Source organism: Emydura macquarii, unplaced genomic scaffold (assembly GCF_026122565.2).
Source record: "Emydura macquarii macquarii isolate MOO-44397 ecotype Brisbane River unplaced genomic scaffold, CSIRO-AGI_Emac_v2 contig_2205, whole genome shotgun sequence".
Taxonomy (NCBI): Eukaryota; Metazoa; Chordata; order Testudines; family Chelidae; genus Emydura; species Emydura macquarii.
Window position 1 is genome coordinate 8,792,812 of NW_027132342.1, and position 20,916 is coordinate 8,813,727.

Consider the following 20,916-nt stretch of genomic DNA (forward strand, 5'->3'; position numbering starts at 1 on the left):
TCTGCATAACTATATGTACAATACGTGAATCGAATTGTTCAAAGGGTCAGAGATGCATTGTTTTCCTTACAGAATTCAGAATCCCCAAAAATGATTTATCATGCTGCAGATGCTATGCTATATGCAATAAAAGCCACCAACTACCTTAAGTAGCAATGTAAGATGATTACAAGAAAGCATAAAGCAATCTTTTAATGTTTAAAAAATAACTTCCAGGCTGGATATCTGCTGATTCTCCCAGATAAACACATGGTGAGTGAGGGGTTGTTGTTGTTGTTGAAACCCATTTGATTTTTAAATGCATCTTTTTCTTTCCCCTCTTTTCCCAATATTAAAAGCAGTTTCCCTTGAGACTGTTGAATTCCTGTTTGGAAAAATGCCTCACTGTGATCTTTGTGGGCAATAGCTCATTCAACATTTAACAGCACTGGAATTCAATGCGATAAGATAAAATTTTTGCTCCCCAACTATCACACAGCTATCTAAGGTTTTCCCCCCCAATATTCTTATTCTACATCAGAGTATAACAATTAAAAACACAAGACTATTGGACAAAAACTGGAAGAAGCCTTCCAAACTTTCTCAACATGGTTTAGCCCTGCTTCGAAGGAATCCTCCCACCCACTTCCAAGAATAAGAGGGTGCCAAAGTCTCTATCATATTTAAGGGCCCAATTTTGCAAGGTACTGATATTTAATTCCCCATTGATTTCAAAAGGTAGAACACTTTTGGCACATTGCAGGACCTTGCAGGTCAGGACTTTAGTCCTTTGCCTGCACTTTGAGACAATGGATAAGAAAGTCATTTCTCATGGTAGTCTGTATTATATGGACTGCTAGTTTGTTAGCCTTGCAATCTATTCTATAAAGATCACAGAATAATAAAATGGTAACAACTTTCCTTCTATGCTAGCTTGAGCAGGATTTGAGCCAGTGACCTAGAGGAAAAAAAGTCTTCACATCATTACCAAGCCCTAAAACTTTTTTTTGAGTATGCATTTCATAACTCTTGCTGACCATTCCTTTTTGTACTATTTTCACTTGCTCTTCTTAACAGATAGGGGTTAAACTCCAAAAGAAGCAAAATAAAAAACACTTTTTTTTTGGTGAACTATAAATTATAGGACACTTTTTACATTAAAGTTACATAAACTCATAAATGTGTTACTCCATAACTACAGTAGTTCTAATTAAAAAAAAAAACAATAAAAATTACATCTTTCTATGAAACCTGAAGACTTTTTCTGGCATTCATAACTATTGACAGAGTAGACTTATCTGATTAATCCAAAACTGATCAACATTAGCTCAAACTTGACTTTCTTAGCATTTTCCCCCCATCACCCCCATGAACGAGATTAGTTTCAGTATTTCATCTCCTAGCTCCACAGATTCATTGCAATTTGTATTTACTTAGCCACAAACACACACACACACACCACTCTTTACTTTGCATTTCGGCTACTGCTTAGAAACCTAAAATTACCTTGGAGCCAGGAAATCAATTATTTTATATTAAAACAAAGTATATTGAATGATCTAATACATTACTTACATCAGTACCATGCTTCCTTGTTGCTTGTGTTGCAAGATATTTAATCTTTTCCCTGTAAAGTTGAGCACCACGACTATTGTACTTGGCATTGGTGTCATTTGTTGTACACCCATGTTGTTGGAAAAATGCAGACTATAAAAATAAACAAAAAACATACATATTATGAGAAACAGAATTAAACATTTGTGGAGTAGAAGGTGGTAATTTTTAATTGCTGGATGAAATTTATTTTATTTTAAAAATTACTACAAATATTTATATCTTTTATTGGACCCAATTTCTGTTGGGAAGAGAGACAACAGAAGCTGGCTCAAAAAAGAGGTTACCTTACCCACCTTGTTTCTTTAATATCCTGGGATCAACAAGACTAGAACAACACTGCATACAAAAAAAGATTTGGTCCAGATAAATAAGAAATTGTAGGCCAGTTCTTTTTTGTTCCTTTTACTGTCAAAACATGGAATTATTGATACAGGCTATTCATGTGATTATCTCAGGGGATGTGACTCCTACTATTTTAGAGATAGGGGTTCTTTTACATACCTTAGGGGATACCATGATTAAAATCAAGCAAAATAATCACAATTAACTATGGCTATTTTATTATTAAAGGAAAAGAAAATATTAAACAAAAGAACATAAATCACAGAACACAAATGATAGGAGATTGTAACAGACATAACCAGTTTTTGTATGCCTCTCTGTGGAGAGCTTTTAGCAGAGATCACACCTTTGACAGTGGACCACCTCTGGGGCATTCTTAATTTGGTAAATTACGAGCAAGATATATGGTTTCCCAAAATTATTGTGAATACAGCCTTAGTATCTTAGATACTTAAAAACTATTTATATATGGACATAATTTGTGTAAGGGAAGGTAAAATCTATCTAATTTTTATTAATAGCCAGCAAGTTTATAAATGGGCAAAGCAAAAAATCCTAATTAAATCCTATGAAGCCAAAAGAAATATTGAAATTTGTTACTTAGTTACTTTAAGCACCTGACTTGAGACTGGCCAATTACAAATATTAAGAATCTCAAATCCAGTTAAATCCTACTATTTCTCTATTTACCCAATGTTAGGCTCATCCTCTCCAGGAATACTTGGTCTAACCATTAGGTGATTAATAGGAGAAAACGCTAGTATATTGAGTTACAACAGCATTTCCATATCCCAGTAAAATCATCACAGGAGTTTCAAATCTAATCCCTTCGGATTGTCATAGTTAACTTCTTCTCATCAATCCAAATTGAAGTTTTGGGTATGTTTTCTTTAGGTGTGATTTCTTCCTGAATCTTTTCTGTTCTTCATAGTTGTCTGCAGTAGCTTGCTGGTAGAGGTGGACACGATGAATTGTGGAATGCTTCCTGTTTAAGCAGTGTAACAATGTGTGAGTGGTGGAGGGAGTGCTCATTTCACAGTTTTATACCCTTTTCCTTCCTATTTTCAGGAAATTATAGGCAAACATCTCTTTCAGGCATGTTTAGATTCAAAGTTGGTTGCTGTCATTCTTTCACTGGCTCAGTACTTTTCTGGGTTGTCCTTAGGAACCTCTTCGTTTTAGTTATTAGTTTGTTAATGATACATATGCATTAGAATGGTAATTCTTTCTTGACAGTTATATCTCCTTTGTCTTTGAGGCAGGAGGGTCTCAGAACATCTTTAATGTTAGAATTTTAACTCTTCCTTTTTTTTCCAATCCTTTTTCTGAAGCTATCCCTTACATTTTATTAGTGTTAAACACAAAATAAAACGCTTTCAGAAAATCCAAACACTCTAGTAGCTGAGGTTCAAGATTACACTGCATACAGTAAAGAAATAGTAAAAAATTAATAATATTCCTAAATAGAAGTTAGTAAAAACAAACAAACTTCATATGAAATATATGACATGCAATTTGATATGATTAGAATGCAGATATTACAGAAAGCAAGTTACCTGGAAAATGTTAAGCAATTCAATAGCTACAGTATTGGAAATTTCAGCCAGTAACTCATATTAGTTAATGAATTTACAAGGGCCCTCTTGGTACCAGTTTGGATTACATAATACCAAGAATTCCTGTATGTATTAGATGACAAAACACAAACTTTGAAGAAATATATTTTAATATTTTCCCCCTCATCACATCTATTCATTTAACTTTAAAAACCAAGCAGTGGCCACCAAAAATAAAGCACAGAGAAGCCAACTAAAAACTAAAATAATTCCTTTGGGGTATTTTCCATTGCTTTAAAAAAAGCTGCATTTTTGTCTTTTGATTGTCTTAAAATATCATGATAGAAAATAATGAACAGCATTTCATGCTATTACTTGTGTAATCTTTGAGCACAGCTGATTCTTCCCTTCACCAAGACCAAAACATATGGAAAATTCAAAGTAATTTACTGTATTTTGCTAGAATTCTAAGAGATACACATTTATTGATCTTATGCCTTTGAAGTCTATGCAAATCTCCTGAAATAGCACACATACTGTCATGACCCCATTTCTACATAAACTAGTTTCTTCCCAACAGGATGTATAAAGTTTTAGGAGTATAGCAGTTAATTCATTATTTTAACCTGAAATGCACAAAAAATACACAAATATTCTAGGGGGTTGTGGAGTTAACTCCTTTATCCCTGAATTCTTCACTAACACATGAAATGACCAAGGAAGCTAGGTGTGAAGTTGTTAAACATGAAAAGCAAATACTTGAAATAAGAAAAATATTTCTAAAATATACTTACAGCATTAGCATTTCCTCCTACTTGCATGCATCGCAACTGAAACCAAGACCAGTTGGAATCTAATTCCGTAGATCTAAATAGGAAACGTTTTAAATGTTATTTTCCAAAACAATTTTAAATTCATCTTTTAAAATTTGTTTTAAAGAAAACTAGCAGTTTTTAATAAATATTACAATTCAAAACTTGTGCTATTGTACAAAAAAACCCTATACTAACTAAGGGCATGTCTACACTACAAAGTCAAGTCAACTTAAGTAAAAAAACTGCGGTTTTTCATTCCACACTACCCTCCCTTCTGTTGGTGGTATGCATCCTCAGCAGAAGTGCTTTCACTGACTTAAGAGGAGAAGTGTAAAGAACAGAGTCCAGCTGCCACCTGGGCTCTCAGTTCCCTGTGACTGAGGGCCTGGCCAGCAGCCAGCTCCAGCTGGTTAGCTCCACAGGGAGCTGAGAGCCTGAGCAGGAGCTGTGCTCCCAGCTGGAGCCCCCCATTTGCTCCAGGATGACACCTGGAGCTGTGAGACTGGCACAAAGTTCACAGCAAGGAGCCTACCAGCCTTTCTTGTCAATTTCAAGGCTGCCTCAGGCACAGAGCAGCAGGTGGGCTCACAACTGAAGCTGTGAAAATGACAAGAAAGGCTGGTAAGCTCTCTGCTGTGAAATTGACAGCTAGGGGTGGCCAGCTGTGAGCCCAGTCCAGGCTCAATTTCATAGTAGGGAACCTACCAGTCTTTCTTGTCAATTTCACAGCTGCAGCTGTGAGCCCCAGGTTGCACAGTGGAGCTGTGATCTTGACAAGAATGACAGTCAAGTAAGTACTTGAGTCACCCTAACTGCACTCCTATAAGCACTATGCTTCTCGTAGAGGTGGAGTCATTATGTTGGTGTAGTAGGGCACTTAAATCATTGGGAACATGGCTGGAGTGTAGACACTAACATAATTAGGTTGACGTAAGGTGCCTTACAATCGACCTAAATCTGTATTGTAGACCAGGCCTAAGAAATGCATATTGAAAGGTCTTGTATGAATTTGAGAAAATGTAACTTAACTGGCTATTTACATATGTTTGCCTTTAAAGGGGGTGTCAATGAGATGCCATTCCCCTTTTCGGGACTTGAGCCTCAGCTTTTTTGTCAGTTAAGTTGTTTGTCAACACAAATGATAAAGTGATTAAATCCAATGCTACATCACATAGAAAATCTGAGACCAACCGAATGGCTGACCTTTTTAATACAACCATCAAGGATGGTTTTTGGAGGGGCCTCCTGTAACCACATAGGCAGTGCTCTTTACCAAGGAAGAACAGCAGCATAGGCAGGATACAGACTTAGCTGATAATTTGTGGATGCTCTGGAATATGGACTAACTTGCAGGCACAGGGAGTCTATAACTGAGGACAAAACTAGAATCTACTCAGAACAGTCCCAAGAGTCGAAGTACTTAGGTAACTTGGGTGAGGCACAGTTAGCAATGAATTTCTCCCAGGACTCTAATTAACTCTTCAATGTCTGAGGCCTAGTCTAAACTAGAAAAGATACAATAGTATAGTTGCACCAGCAAACTCTCCTAGTGTAAGATGCAGCTTATACAGGCAAAAGAGTGCTCGCACTAGCATGGTTTATACCAGTTGCCTGAACGAAATAAGCTATACCAGTAAAAGCACTTTTTTGCTCCTATAATTGCATCTACACTAAGGCTTTAGCTGGTATGAAAATGTTTAAATTAAAAAAAAAAAAATCACACTTCTAGCCAATTTTATTATATAAGCAAAAGTTTTAAGTGTAGACCCAGTTGAATAAGGAAGGCTATATTAGGCTTCTGCCTGGGTTTAAAGTTTTTCCAATTAAAAAAATTAAAAAAGAAAATGAAACTGCAAGAAACATGTTGGAGGCTCTGACACAATAAAACTCTCTTTCCAAATATTTACATATGTGCCTAAGTATGAAAATGTAACACATTGACAATCTATTGCTGCACAGATAATCACCTAGTTTTTGTGAAGGTTCCTTCAATATTCAAAGTCAGGGAAAACAAAATCTGTTATCAATTTTCCACATCTTTCATTTTATCAGAAAAATCAAGCATCATCTCTCCTGCTACCCCAATAAAGAGAATATGGCACCATATTTCACTATTAGAGGTTTAAAGAACAGAGGCATACCTCCTTTTAAATATTTCGGATGCATGTGCCCATGAAAGAATACTCAGTACATTGTAACATAAAGCTGAAAATAGTAAACCTTAATCTTAAAACAATGCTGCAGAAATCTGGCTCAAACTTAATATGGAAAGTTAAGTTCAATGTCATGCCTGTTCAAATCTTCATCTTTTGCAACAAAGTTGAACAAGGGACTTAATTATGTTTGTACCATGACTTGTGCAATGTGAACACCTGCACAACAGAAACTCTACTGAGACTCTCTCCTTTCTCATTTGTCTAGTTCTCAAGTACATAGCAGATGTTAGTCAATACCATCATGAGATGGATATGAGACAGTAATTTAAGAGGTGAAAAGCTCATTCCCTCATTAACAAAAAGTCCACAATAAAAGCCTCTGAACCACCACATAATGTTGTGACAGAAATATTGGAAACAAATTTTACCACATATTTAGCATAGAAACATGCAAACTACTTACCGAATGAAACTCAAGTGAACACCAAGTGATCGATGGGTCCCTGAGCAATCAATACAAAGAAAAACACCATATGTTATGCTTGCCCAGCTAGGGTTTTTGGCTCCACAGTCGAAACACACCTAGAAAAGATAAATTAATAAATGGAACTGGACATAATCAATAATTCCCACTAAAAGATACTTTTTGACTAATTATTAATACAGTACAACCTCAGCGTTATGAATACCAGAGTTATGAACTGACCAGTCAACCAGACACCTCATTTGGAACTGGTAGTACGTAATCAGGTAGCAGCAGAGACAAAAAAAAAAAAAAAAGTACAGTACAGTACTGTTAAACATAATAAACTACTACAACAAAAAGGGAAAATCAGCATTTTTCTTCTTCATAGTAAAGTTTCAAAGCTGTATTAAGTCTTTGTTCATTTGCAAACTTTTGAAAGAACAATAACGTTTTGTTCAGAGTTACAAACAACCTCCTTTCCCAAAGTGTTCATAACTCTGAGGTTCTATTGTACCCATGTAGTGCTTAGCCTTTTAAAACTGTTTAATCCCCACACCATATGTTGACTAGTTCATTTTATATTATCCCGATTTTATAGATGGGGAAACAAACAAGGTAAGCAACTTGTCCAAACTCACACAACTAATCAGTAGCAGGAAGGATTAGAATTCTGAATTTCTGACTCCTAGTCTGCTCAATCCACTATCTGATGATCTAGTTTTCAGGAACTCCTAAATTCAACATTTTTAATGAAAAAGTCACTTTCACTCATACCAACACTGACTCTCACCACCTGTTTAGAATGTAAGCATCTACACAGATTATAAGATATTTGGGGATGGCAATTAGTTTTCATGCATACCTGCAGTGCATCTAGCACACTGTTGGCAACATACAAATACTTACATTATTACAGTACAGTAATTTACAATCAAATGTTCTATTTGTTAAATACTTTTGAAGAGCGATACACACTTCCTTGCAATCAGCTTATACTATCAGCCATTTATTTTTTATATTCTCAAGCTTTTGTGTTTAAAAGAGACAAGCAACATGCATAGTTAGAGAATCTATATTAAAACAGCCGAAGAATAAGTCTGTTACAACTCTTTCTATATTACTAAAAACAAACAGGTGTTTAATGAATAGCATTTCAAGGACATTCTCTCTCATCATGGCAATAAGTGATTCAGATAACATATCTAATATCAGCTGGGTCTATTTTCTTTTCCATTAGTTTATGTAACATCAGTTAATAATGCTGGTAACTATTCATGATCTCCTTTTCCCCTATGTGCGCAAAGGGTTCCTAACAGCAAAACCAGTATGGTTCAGCAGAGAATAGGGAGCATTCTCCCCATGTATTGCATAACACCCAGCTTGCTGTGGCTCCTAATGTGGCTGTTTGGGAATAGAGCCAGAGGATCTGTTGTTACACTGATCCTCTGCTTCCCCATGACATAGGAATGAGCAGGCAGAAGTGCCACCCGGCCACTTTCTTGCCTGAAGGGAGGATCCCTTGCATCCAACCAAGTTATGCAGGATTTGGGCCTGTGCATCTATTTTCAGGATTTGCATGGAAAAATTAGCTTCATATTTCAGCTTTCATGTTTTGTTTCAGTAATCCTGACTTTTATTTTTTGGTGGCTGAGGGAAGTGAGACCTCACACTCAACTTGATGGCATTTCTCGGTCTGTAACATGATAACTTTTGAATCTCAATTCTAAGATTTCAGGGCATGTAGGGGTCAATGGGCAGAACTCTACAGATTTTGGTGAAAAACAGAAGAGGAATATAGGACACAAACAGAGCCTTTTGCATCTGGTTAGCAAACCCAGCAGCTCCTATTACCTCAGGAGTTTGTCTATAGAGCAAAGAACTGGTTGATGGCAGCCACAAACACAGTCAGCTAATACCCACCATCTCAGCTCTGCCCATCCTTTCAATAGTTTACAATAACACCACCCTGAATGATTCATCTCCCAGACAGAACATTGTAAGACTAATGAAGGGAAAAGGGGTGCACAAAGAGCTAATTGCAAGGGAGGAAAAATTGGGGACCCTGGCATAGGGGACAAAGGAATACACGGGGCCCCTGGCATGGGAAGGAGGAAATGGGGGTGGCACTTAGAGCCCTCAGCATAGTAAAGAGAATGGGAGACAATGGTATGGAAGGTGGGGACCATGAGGAAAACACAGAGCCACTGGCATGGTGGGGAAGGGGGAAAATGCAGAGGCACACAGAGTCCTTAGTACTGGCAGGACGGAGGGAATAGGAGACAATGGTAGGGGTACGGAGACATGGGGAAAACAGAGCCCCTGGCATGGTGGGGAAGGGAGTAATGAGGGGGCAGACACAGAACCTGCCTTTGGGGTTGGAGCGTTGCAGGGAGTCCCTGAAACAGAAAGAGATGGGCAGGTGACACACAGGGAGCTTGTGGGTGGGATAAATGGAGGAATGCAAAAGCCCTTGATGTGTGCAATGCTCTCAGCTACAGAAGCAACAAGTGTGTAACCCTATAGTTTTACAGATCTTTTTCCTTTAAAGCAACATTTACTGAAAACAGACTAAGTCCAAGACTGCCGTGTTGGGTCGATGTGAGATATAAAACTAGTGTATCTAATGTTGACATACTTGTATCTACGCAGTGCGGCGTCTTCACAACGCTACGTCGACGGAAGTGCATCTCCTGTCAACGCTACCTTCCGCCTTTCAAAGAGGTGGACTAATTGAGTCAACAGGAGAGCGCTCTCCCATCGACCGAGTATACCCACTCAATCGATGACACTGCATCAGTGCCTGACGCCGTGGCATCGTAGACATACTCCTAGTCTATACTTAAAAATTAGATTGACCAAGCTATGTTGCTCAGGCCTGGGAAAAATTTCGCACCCTGAGTGCTAAAGTTAGGTCAATCTAAACCCCACTGTACAAGCAATCAATTAGACAGAGGAGTTCTTCTGTCAACCTCGCTATCAACCTAGCTACTGCCTTTCAGAGAGACAGATTAACGACATTGATGTAAAAATCCCTTCTGTCAATGTAGGAACTGTCTACTCTATGGCATTACAGGAATACAGCTGCAGTACTATAACTGTTCTGCTGTAAACTCTAGTGCAGACATGCCCTTAATTATGCCACATTATAAAAACAACCTTGCTATCAACATGGACTTAATGTCCAAAACCCACCCCCTTTCTTTTTTTTAATAATTATAATCAAGAATTATTTCAAATATTAGCCAGGTCTTTCTCTGAAATTGGCTACTTCCAGGCTTTTTCTTGCAAGATCTCCTGTCTCACCACCCCTAATTCCTTTTACCTGAAGGAACAGAAAATGTTTATACTCTTGGACTGAAGCTAATAAGACCAACCTGGTCATGTTTCTAAACATGAGACAGCAGAACAGACTTGCAGCTCTATCCTGGGTCCTAGACTCTGACAACCTATCCTAGTGAAAATAGGAAAAAAATATCTGAATGTCATTAAGTGGTTATGTTTAAACAACAAAGTTTATAAAAAGTTCAACATAAGTAGTCCAAAATATTCCATTTTTCTATGTGATTTATAAACACATGTATGATATATATGTATCTTATAGCTTTCTTGATTTCATCATCTTAAAGCTGATTGCATCAACTTGGAAATTTGACTGCCAGTGCAGTGAAGGTCAGTGTCTTTGCTGATGCATGGCCTAACTCTAAATGAACTGATTATTTTACTATGTCCTCTGTGAACATTCACAGTGTGAAATCATGTATAATTCGCATATGGTTGAATATACAGAAACAAATGTATACTACTCTGTGAAGTTCACTATTTTATAGGCACTGCATCTTATGTCTTGGGCTCTTTGCACACCACTGTTGTTGCAGAAGTATAATTATCCACCTTATTAAAACAACATTTACATTCGTTTTACTCAATGTTTTATAATTTTTTTAAGCACTTCTCAACTTGCATGAGTGCGACAGGAAATGAAAATGAATTGTAATTAGAACTAGCATTTCTGAACTAGTTTATGAAATCATTTCCACCTAAAAACAGAGCAGGGGCATTCCCTACACTGCTGTAGGTGCAGACAGTCATCAACACCAACAAGGAAAACAGAACCCTGATCCTAAATTCTAGCAGGCAATTAAAGGAGAAAATAATTTTCAGTTACTTTATTTTAAATGTTGCTTGTAATAGTACTTCTACTGCATTCATTTTGGACGTTAAAGGGTTTTTTAAAGGAAGTTTTTCTGTTCATCAACTTAACAGTCATTTCCGAAAAATCAAACATCAGATAATCAGCCTGTTTGCACCAGAAAACAGATAACCCAGATAAACTTTTTAATGTCTTGCAACATGCATTTATTAAACCAGCACCTACATAGTATCATCTCTGTGTATATATAATGATGTATACTACTGCCAGATATGGAAATATAGCCGTCAGAGATTTTGGTGGCTGTGGCACTTAAGGAGTTGAGCAGATTAACTGAATTCAACACTGATCCCTCCGAGTAATATCTTCTAGACATATAAATTAATTGAATTGTTTTAAAATTAATATATCCAGCTACATATAGTGTAGGTAAGGCATTTATTTTGACTGTTACAAAACTTTTGCCCTTTTCAAATACAAACAATTAATTATTCTGATATTTTAGTTTAGCATTGACAATGAGTACTGTACTATACACAAAAATAAAGACAGCCCATGCCCTGAAAAACTTACTGTTTAAAGGGATTAGTTATCATCTAATTTATATCACTGAACAATGTCACCAAAGTTGATAACATAAACAAGACCAGCTGCTTTGATGTTTTTATAATTTTTGAAGGGCCAGTGACACAAGTTAAATACTTAGTTAAATAAGACTTACAAAGTAATCCTTTCACTTATATTTTTGAATAATTAACTGAGGATAAAGGGTATCAGTGAAAAGTTCTAAGACTACAAAGAATCCCATCAAATATCAATAGATCAATAGGGTAGTTTCCTCCTATCCTTTTTGTTAGGCGGGCAGGGGGAAAATTTTCAGTTTTCTCATTCCAGCACAGACTCAATCAGAAAACAGGTAGTAAGTCAGACCCAACCAGCAGACTAGGGACAGGTATACACTATAAACTTTTGGCGGCATAGCTATGTTGGTCAGGGGAATGATGAGATGTGATCTGTGACCAACATAACTGTGTCAACAAAAGCCCCCAGTGTAGATGTAGTTTTCCCAGTACAACATATTTTGCTCAGGAGTGGGAGAGCTGTAATAAACTATAGCAACAATACCTAAGTTCCTCCCAAATTGTATATGTTAACATTTACAGAAGCAGTACAGTCAAGGGACATTAGTAAGAAATATGAGAACACCGCTTTTCCAAGTTTTGTGCTTCCTCTTGATGTCAGCAAAAAACCTACACAAAAAACAGACAGTACAGAGAGTGGGGGAAGATGGAAGGGGAGAGGAGGAGATAAGGAAATGCCTAGAGAAAGAGAGGACACAGGACAAGGAGTAACAAAAATAATAGGGTAACCGAACAAAAATGTGTTACCTTTGAAGACAAACATTATTGACCTCGGCATACACATACATACATACACAAAGATATGAGAAAGTTGTTTGAGTCAATGAACTGCCATTCTTCCTCCTCTCTTCCCCTTCTTCTCTCTGTCTTTGGAAGTGAATAAGATGCAATGTATGTCTTCCCTGCAAAGTTCACTTAAGTTAACAACACTTGAGTTATTTCTGAGTAGGCCTAACTTGAGTGAGGGCATGTCTACACTAAAACTTATGTCGACCTATGTTAGGTCAACTTTCAGCCACAATGTCCACACGGCCCTTCTATCATCGGTGCATGTCCACACCAGGAATGCTTCCACCGACGTAAAAGGAGTAGTGTGGGAGGCTGAGAGCCTGGGCTTTCAGCTCCACGCAAGGAGTTGGGCTGACACCCAGGCTCCCCACTCCTGCCGAGAGACCAGATGCTGCCCTGAAACTCCCAGCTCCTGGCTCTCCACTGGCAGTCTGGGAGCTGACACCCAGGCTGTCGTGCTCCCAGAGAGGAGCCAACGGCCTGGGGGGAGGAAGGCAGCCATGCTCCCAGCAGGCAGCAGGGAGCCTCGGAAGCACCTGGGCTCTAGCTGGAGCCCCATACCCACCCGGCTTTCTTATCAATTTCAGGGTGCTAGCATGGAACCATTAAATTAACAAGAATGACAGCCAATAGCCTATGTAAGTAACCCGCAGTGTCCACACAGACACTGCATCACCCTAACTACACTAACATAAGCCCTATGCCTCTCGTGGAAGTGGAGTTATGTCGGTGTAGTAGGGCACTTACATCGGTGGGAGCAGGGCAGCAGTGTGTACCCTGACATAATTAGGTCGATCCAAGATGCCTAACGTCGATCTAACTCTGTATTGTAGACCAAGCCTAATTGAGGCCATACTGGGAAAGAGACGGCAGCTGCTGCCCTCACTTGTGTGTGACCCTAAGACTACTGCAGGCATATTTCTAAAGGTTCTTTGCACCACAATAAGCTGAGCTGCTCTATAATTTATTTTCCAGTGGATTGGGAAAGAACCTATTTGTCCTTTCGGGGTACGTGGAGGGAATTGAGGGAAGGCATTGGAGGACTAGCTGCATTTGAGTGGAGCTAGTCTGCGTCCACAAGACAGAATGCTAATTCAAGCTTAAATTTATGCCTGACAGACCAGCCAACTCGAGTTAAAAGCACCACTACATTCAAGTTAAGGATTTGTAAGGTCCAAAGCCTAGTTTTTTTTTGGCTAAGCTTTAGGCCTTGTTCTTGGGCTAAGCAGTAGCAGCCATATTAGGAGAAACAGCAGCCATAAGCTAAGTAGCATGTAGTCACATCTTCACATTTCTGAAAATACATCAAGACAATGTAATATTGGGCTGTTAAGAAGGTGCTACTATCCTAACAGTACCTACCACCACCAGATAAAGAAACATATCTTAAAAGGAATAAAGAAAACTTTATTTAACAACACTGTCTGGCAAGGAATCACTTTTCAATAGTTGTGGTTGTAAAATCTAAACTTTTTATTGTTTTGTTTTTAATGGTACCCAATTCTCTATTGTTTATCTGAATGATTTCTGTCTGGTTCTTTGTTTCATAACTATATTTATATTCATAAATATTTAAATCAATGAAGGTGGTCGAGTACGATTGGTTAAAGAATTATTTTGCAATATATTAGGATTGGTCAAAGAATTTTTTGTAATATGAGTGGTTAAAGTATAATTAAGCAGGACTCAAGTTTCACTATATAAACTGAGGTCCAACAGCAAGTTCTTTGGAACCTAAGTCCAGGACACAGCCCAAGGTCTATGATGCCAGACCTCAACACCCTATCAACTGTATTTACAGAAGCTGGAATCTCCAGATGATCTAATCCTGATTGGCCACCAGAAGAAATTTGTCTACTTTATTGGGAGTGGTGAGTATTGCACATTTAATATGTGCATTCTGTTTTGTTAATTGTTAATAAATAGAGAATAAGGATATTACTAAATAAGGTTCCTTCACTAGTAAAAGATCCTGCAAACCCGCAAAGAATTACGCCCGGAGCCCTACAGACTGGGAAAAGATGGGTACTTCAATTAACCAGGTTATGCCCAGAGCCATACAGCCTTGGGAATGGGTGACCCTGAGCCCTAGAGAATGAACTGGGCAAAGGTAGATACTTTTCCCCCGGAGCCCTACGGATTGGGAAAGAGAGGGGGTGCCTTAATCGGGTTATGCCTTGAGCCCTGGATTGGAGTAAAGGTGGGGTGCCCTAGTGTGTGGGTAACAGATTGGGGGGGGGGGTGAATGGGACTTGAGTTATGGGGCAATGCAGGACCTCAGGCTCTTCAGTGCATAACTGTTAGGGTGAGATATAGGCCAAAATGTTGGAACAGATATGCCTCAACACATTATTATTGTATTTCATATAGGATATATACAAACAGTAAAAAGACAGAATCCCTGCCTCAAACAGCTTATTATCTAAACAGGCCTCATACAAAGAATGTGCAATAAATCAGTATCAGTGATAAAGTTCAGCATATATTTTGTTAGTCCCAGGATACATATATATTTAATTTTCACTGTCTATTTTGTTTGCACTTCTTTGATGGGGCCAAAGCACAAAACAATACTTGATGAGAAAACTTGAAGAATATTCTGCAATTATCCTGCAAACCAAGCATCTTTCATATTTGGATTTTTCCTCTCATTAGATGTGACAGAAGGCCAATGAAATTAGTTTCCATATTTTTGAAAGGTTCTCAGTGAATAAAGTTTTCTTCTTAGTTTATAAAAGCTAACTGAACATCTTAGTGCAAAGGCATCAACAAAATGAAACAGTGCTTCAGAATCCTAAGGAAACAAAGTTTTTATTGGACAGTGGTCCAAGTAATTTGCAGTAAGACAATAGCACAGTTTAGGGCCCACAAAAAGGACGGTGGCACTTTTATTAGTTTCAAGCAGTTTGGCAAAAGAGACAATATGTTAAATTCACTGCAGTCTAACCATAGCTTCTGTTTTGAAACTTTCTTTGCTTCCATTCCCCAGCTGTAAAATAGAGATGATGCTACTGACCCAACTCTCACATGAATTGAGAGGGTTAATTTATTAGTGCTTGTCCTAAACATGGAAAGCTCTACTCATAGAATAACAGCTATTTGGAGGCAATGGAAGGTTGGGGTAGAAGAGGTTAAGGCACCCTGCTCCCCATACTCACCTCTCCCAGGCTGCATGCTGGTTTCCCTCCCTAGGAGAGACAATACTCCTTGGTGGTAAACTGGGTTGAAAATATAAAGATGGAGCCTGTATCACACACCCCTTCCCAGAAGGAGAGATGGGGGAAAGGATCTGAGATAGATCTCAAGTCTCCTCACGCTGGGGGAAAGGGGCAATGAAGTGGGAGGAGGCTGTGACAACAGCCCTACTGGGGTGAGTCACTCAGGGGAGGGGTGTGCATGAGGGAGTGGGGGATGTCACAGACCTGGCAATAATAATAATTGCTGATGAACTGATATGGGCAGCTTCTGGATGCACGCTGAGTTCAGTCACACTATAAAGTCAGAGTTTAAGGCCAAAAGGGACCACCAGATCATCTAGTCTGACCTCCACACAGGCCACCAACACCACCCAGTACCTGCACACTAAACACAACCAAAACTAGACCCAAATATTACAGCCCACAGTATACTAGACAATTATATGCCACAGATAGGATCAAGAGGGACCAAGGTGCACCAGTTTCAGAGGGCCCCACAATGACAGGGAAATGATTAAGACATACCAGATAACCCTGGCAAGTGACCCGCACCCAATGTTGCAGAGGAAGGTTAAAAAAAAAACCCCTGCAAGGTCACTGACAATCTGGCCTGGGGGGAAATTCATTTCCAACCCCACATGGGGTAATCAGTTAAACCCAAGCATGTGAGTAAGAACCAGCCAGTCAAGAACCTGAGAGAGAGAAAATGCTCGATGCCACCTCAGAGCTCTGACCCTCCCAGTCTAATGTTCCATCTGCAGCCATGGACACATCTGATACATTAGAGCAGTGATCCCCAAACTTTTTAGGTCATGTCCCCCCCTTAACTCTGTGTGCGCGCACACACACACACCCACACCCCACAGCTGGGGCTGGGAGTGAGTCCAGAGTCAGGGCCTGTGGCTGTGTCTGGGACCACAGTGGCCGGAGGCCAAGTCGGGAATAACATCTGGGAGCAGGGGGGCCAAGGCAGCTGACACTGGGAGCAGGGCTGGGGACCAAGCGGGGGACCATGGCCAGTAGCCAGGGCAGGGGCGGGAGCCACAGTTGAGGGATGGGGCTGGAGCAGAGTTTCAGGCAGAGCCCATGGGGGCTGGCCTAGGACCTGCCATGCCCGCCCAAAGCTCCTCTGGGCCCCCTAAAGGGGGGCATGCCCCACAGATTGAAGCCTCTTTCTTTGGATAACAGAGATTAAAAATATATATATATTACACATACACATGCACGCACACGTTATATTTGGGGGAGACCAGAAATATCCCTTTTTGCCACCTATTGGGCACTGACTGAAACCTTGAAGCATAAGCTTTAAAACCATAAGCCATAAACAGAAAGCGAGCCCTGCCTCCCTACATCAGAAGCAACCCCATCATATAACCCGATCTAGTATTGTGCAGCTGGCACTTAAAAGGAATTAGCTTGTTTGCCCCTGCCGCTCCCCTTGGGAGGCGATTGCAGAACCTCGCTCCTCTGGTGGTTTGAAACCTTTTCCCGTGCCCAGCCTGAATTCGTTCCTGGCTCGTTTACACCCATTTCTTCATGCGCCGAGGCCGGCCTTTAGCTCATGCAGCCCTTCACCCTCCCTAGCGTGCCCCCCATGTATTCTCAGGGAGCAACCATCGCCCCCCAGCTCAGCCTTCCTCTGCCGGACTCGACAAGCCGGAAGGCGGGTCCCTTGTTATGACAGGCCACCCCCAGGCCACTCGCGCCCTTGCAGGGCTGCCCGGGGAAGATCCCGATCCCGATCCCCCTCCCCGGCCGTGGCAGCTGGGTGTGGGGGGGAGCACAGGTGGGTCGGTGGCCCCCACCCGGCCCCACTGGCGAGTCAGAGCTGGGGGGAGAGGGGACCCCACGGTCTCATTGGCCACTCAGAGCGCGGGGAGGCTGGGGGGTGATACCCGCTGGCGCTGGCGCCGCCCCCTCCCGCTCCCGACAGTGCGACGTGTCACTACCAAAGTTCAGCTCCCCCCGCCCGGCGCCGGCTCCCGCCCAACCGCTGCCCCGTTACCTTGTTGGTGGGGACGGTGCGGAGCCGCTTGAAGACGGCGACAATGTCCTGCTTGCGGGGCTCGCACATGGCCGGGCCGTGCGGGGGCCGCTCTCGGCGGCGGACACTTGGCGGGACTAGCGGAGACGCGAAGTAGCCGCCCGGCCGCTTCCCCTCCCCTCGCTCGCACCACGCAGCAGCCACCGAAGGACGGGGGTGGGGGGAGCGCTGAGCTGGGCCCGGCCCGCGAGGGGGAGGGGCCTGAGCGAGCGGGGGGCGGGGCGATGCGTCGCGTCAGGAAGGAAGCTGCCTTCCGCGTTCGCGAACCGGCGGTGTTGCTCGCGCACAACTCCCCCCCCCCAACTCCCCGGTCACCTCAGTTCCAAGCCCCGTAACCGTCACCACCACTTACCCCTGCTGCGGCCCAGCCAGCGAGTTCCGGACTCTAGCAGCGCGAGACGCTGGGACGGAGAGGGATGACTCCCGCCCCCCAGCCCTGGGGAGCTCCCCAGGGGAGGCGGAGAGGCCTTAGGCCCCCGATCGCTTGGGGGCGCAGCCCGTTGTGGCAACCGCGCCACGTCCCGGCTGGCCCGTCGCATTCCCAGCCCCAGAAGACTTTACACTCTTCCCGCTCCGCGGCTCAGCCCGGCCCCGCTCCCCTTCGCTTGTCACTCTCCTCTCTCAGGCTGCTCCAGTTTCCCCACCGCTGCGACGGCAGGCCAGCTCTGGCCGAGCTTTGCTGGAGCGGCCGCTTGCAAAGAGCTCACCTCGCTCTGCTGCTGGTGCTGGGCTGGCAGGCGGCTCTGCCCCAGCAGTGGATTTAACATTAAACACAGCGTGGCTTCGGCTGATTAGATTTTTGTCAGTAAATAGCCCTGTCCTCGCAGACACACCAACCCACTGGCAAAATATTTTCATCAATAAGCAACAGTTACAGCTAGGCAAAGAAAAAAAATGCTGTTTGAGGCTGTAGTAGGACTTGATTTAGGGATATTTACTTTATATATTTTTACATGATCCTAACCCCTCGGCCCCATAACTTCACCTAACTTTGAAAATTGAACGCACAACCTATTTTAAAAAACCTCAACATAATCCATCAAACTTATTTTAAAAAGTGAATTCTACCAGCCCACATCATCTATGGTAACTCAGCTGAAGAAGTTACAGCCCACAGGTGGCACTGTGATAAATCTGATGCCACTCCAAAAGAAAATAATAGGTGTGTGGAGGTTAGAGTTAGGTAGCTGGATTTGTCTGAGCAGTGAGGTAGCACTCTTCACTGCCTTAAGACTATTTCCCATCTGGTGGAGTACTAGCAAGTGAAGCACTTGTGAGCTAGTGTAGAGGTGATGGACCTGGGACCCTATAGGACACATCAGGGCACTCAGCAAAGGGCTTCACCTAGAAGCTGCTGAAATGGTTCTTACCCTCCATGAAAAGCTTTTGGAATATTTTAAATTTTAGTTACAACTCGAAGAAAAGGCTACATTGCAACATGTTAAATTAACTCTACATGAAGGAGTCTCCCACCTCAAGTTAATGATTGACAGGGCAGGTCTGACATTTGAAGAAGTTTGTTCAGCAGCCCCACCTGGAAAAGCATTCCTCTAGAGCCAGACCTAAACTACATAACCTTAGTACTGTCACTCTAATAGTGGATCATTGTTCCTGTACCTAATTTGTTTTATGATGCAATCCTATATCTCAGTGACTGGAAAGGAAGCAGGCTGTTCAATTCTTTAAGAGTTACCAAGATGTTAATTATTTTCACTCTGCTCTCCAGCATTGTTCTTGCTGTGGTATTAGAGTATAAGACTGTAAAGGAATGGGTTAGAACAGAATGAAGGGAAGTACAGATTTCAGTGGTGAAAGAGCAGGGTTCTCAATATTAGGCATGGCATAAAAACCTAGATATGGTCAAAAAATCTGAGCCAAAGTAAAAGAATGATAACTATTAAGAATTTTTTTTTAATTTATTGGTATCCATAACTGAAGACTTTTTGGATGGCTGAATTTATTGTATTGGAAAACAGGATCCTTATGCCAAAAAAATCTTAGATTTATAGTGGAGTTATGGTTGAGAAAGTACTTCAAAAATTTATAAGCACTTGAAAATAGAAAGGTATAATGGAATAAATTATCCTTATCAAGGAATTCCCACAACTGTTCCCTACCCCTGCCTCCGCCCCTCTTATTTTAGGATTAGAGATGATTGGGAATTTTCTGTTCAAATTATTTTAATAGAAAATGGAGTTTCTGCCAAAAAAAGTTACTAACCTGTTCTATAACTTATTTTTTGAAATGTGTTGCATGTGTCCAGTCCACTTCAGGCATAGGTGTGGGTCCAGTGCTCTAAAGTAAGATTTTTCCTTTAGCAATACCTATGAAGCATATGCTGCATCATGTAGCTGCATGATGTTTTAAAGGGTGGAGCCACCCCAACTACCCTCAATTCCTTCTTTCTGCATAGACTCCGACAGAGGGGAAGGCGTGTTGGTCATGGAATGGACACGTGCAACACATCTCAAAAACAACCCTGTTACAGTACAGGGTAGTAACCATTAGTTCAAGTGATTACATATGTCCATTCCACTTCAGGTGACTTGCAAGCAGTTCAATCCAGAGGTGGGATCAGAGTCTGCTAGAAAAATGAATTCAGGACTACTCATCCTACTACTACGGCATCATCTCTAGAAGGTTGAGATATGGCATAATGAGATGCACGTATATGTACTGATGACCAAGTTGCAGCTCTACACATGTCCTGTATAGGCACTTAACGTAGAAACGCTGCAGAAGCTGTTTGTGTTCACATTGAGTGTACTACCAGTCTGCTTAGTGGCATTATATTGACAATGTCATAGCAAAAATGTATGTATTAGGAAATCCATGATCAGATTCTCTGAGTCAATACTGGAAGACTCTTCATCCTGTCTGCAAGTGCCATGAACTGTTGTGATATTGACCTAAACGATTCCATTTTGTCCAAGTAAAAGACTATCCAGTCTCCTGCCATTCAAAGTATGGAGGCTTCCATCATTCTTACGTGTAACACGGCTTATAGGAAAGAAAGTTGGTAAGTATATTGACTGATTGATATGGAAGAGAGTAATTTAGTCAGAAATTGTGGATATGGACATGAGTAAACTTTGTCCTTGTAAAAGAATGTACCTGGACTCGCACTTCTCCCACTCTCCTTGCAGATGTAACTGCCAAAA

General features: G+C 41.3%; 1 protein-coding gene across 3 annotated transcripts in view; it reads right to left on the bottom strand.

The window, feature by feature from the left end:
• Window positions 1-17,890, bottom strand: part of ARFGAP3 (ADP ribosylation factor GTPase activating protein 3) — a 75,332-nt gene extending 57,442 nt beyond the window's left edge. For 2 of the 3 annotated variants that reach the window (XM_067559313.1, XM_067559312.1), the window contains exons 1-4: window positions 17,717-17,890; window positions 6,929-7,047; window positions 4,289-4,361; window positions 1,555-1,686 (exon numbers count right to left, since the gene is read on the bottom strand). In XM_067559313.1, coding sequence (XP_067415414.1) covers window positions 1,555-1,686; window positions 4,289-4,361; window positions 6,929-7,047; window positions 17,717-17,785 — 393 coding nt within the window. In that variant the 5' untranslated portion in view covers window positions 17,786-17,890. Of the gene's footprint in view, window positions 1-1,554; window positions 1,687-4,288; window positions 4,362-6,928; window positions 7,048-17,716 lie in introns of those variants that run through there. The other variant, XM_067559314.1, reaches the window with a different exon arrangement.
• Window positions 17,891-20,916: the final 3,026 nt, after the last annotated feature.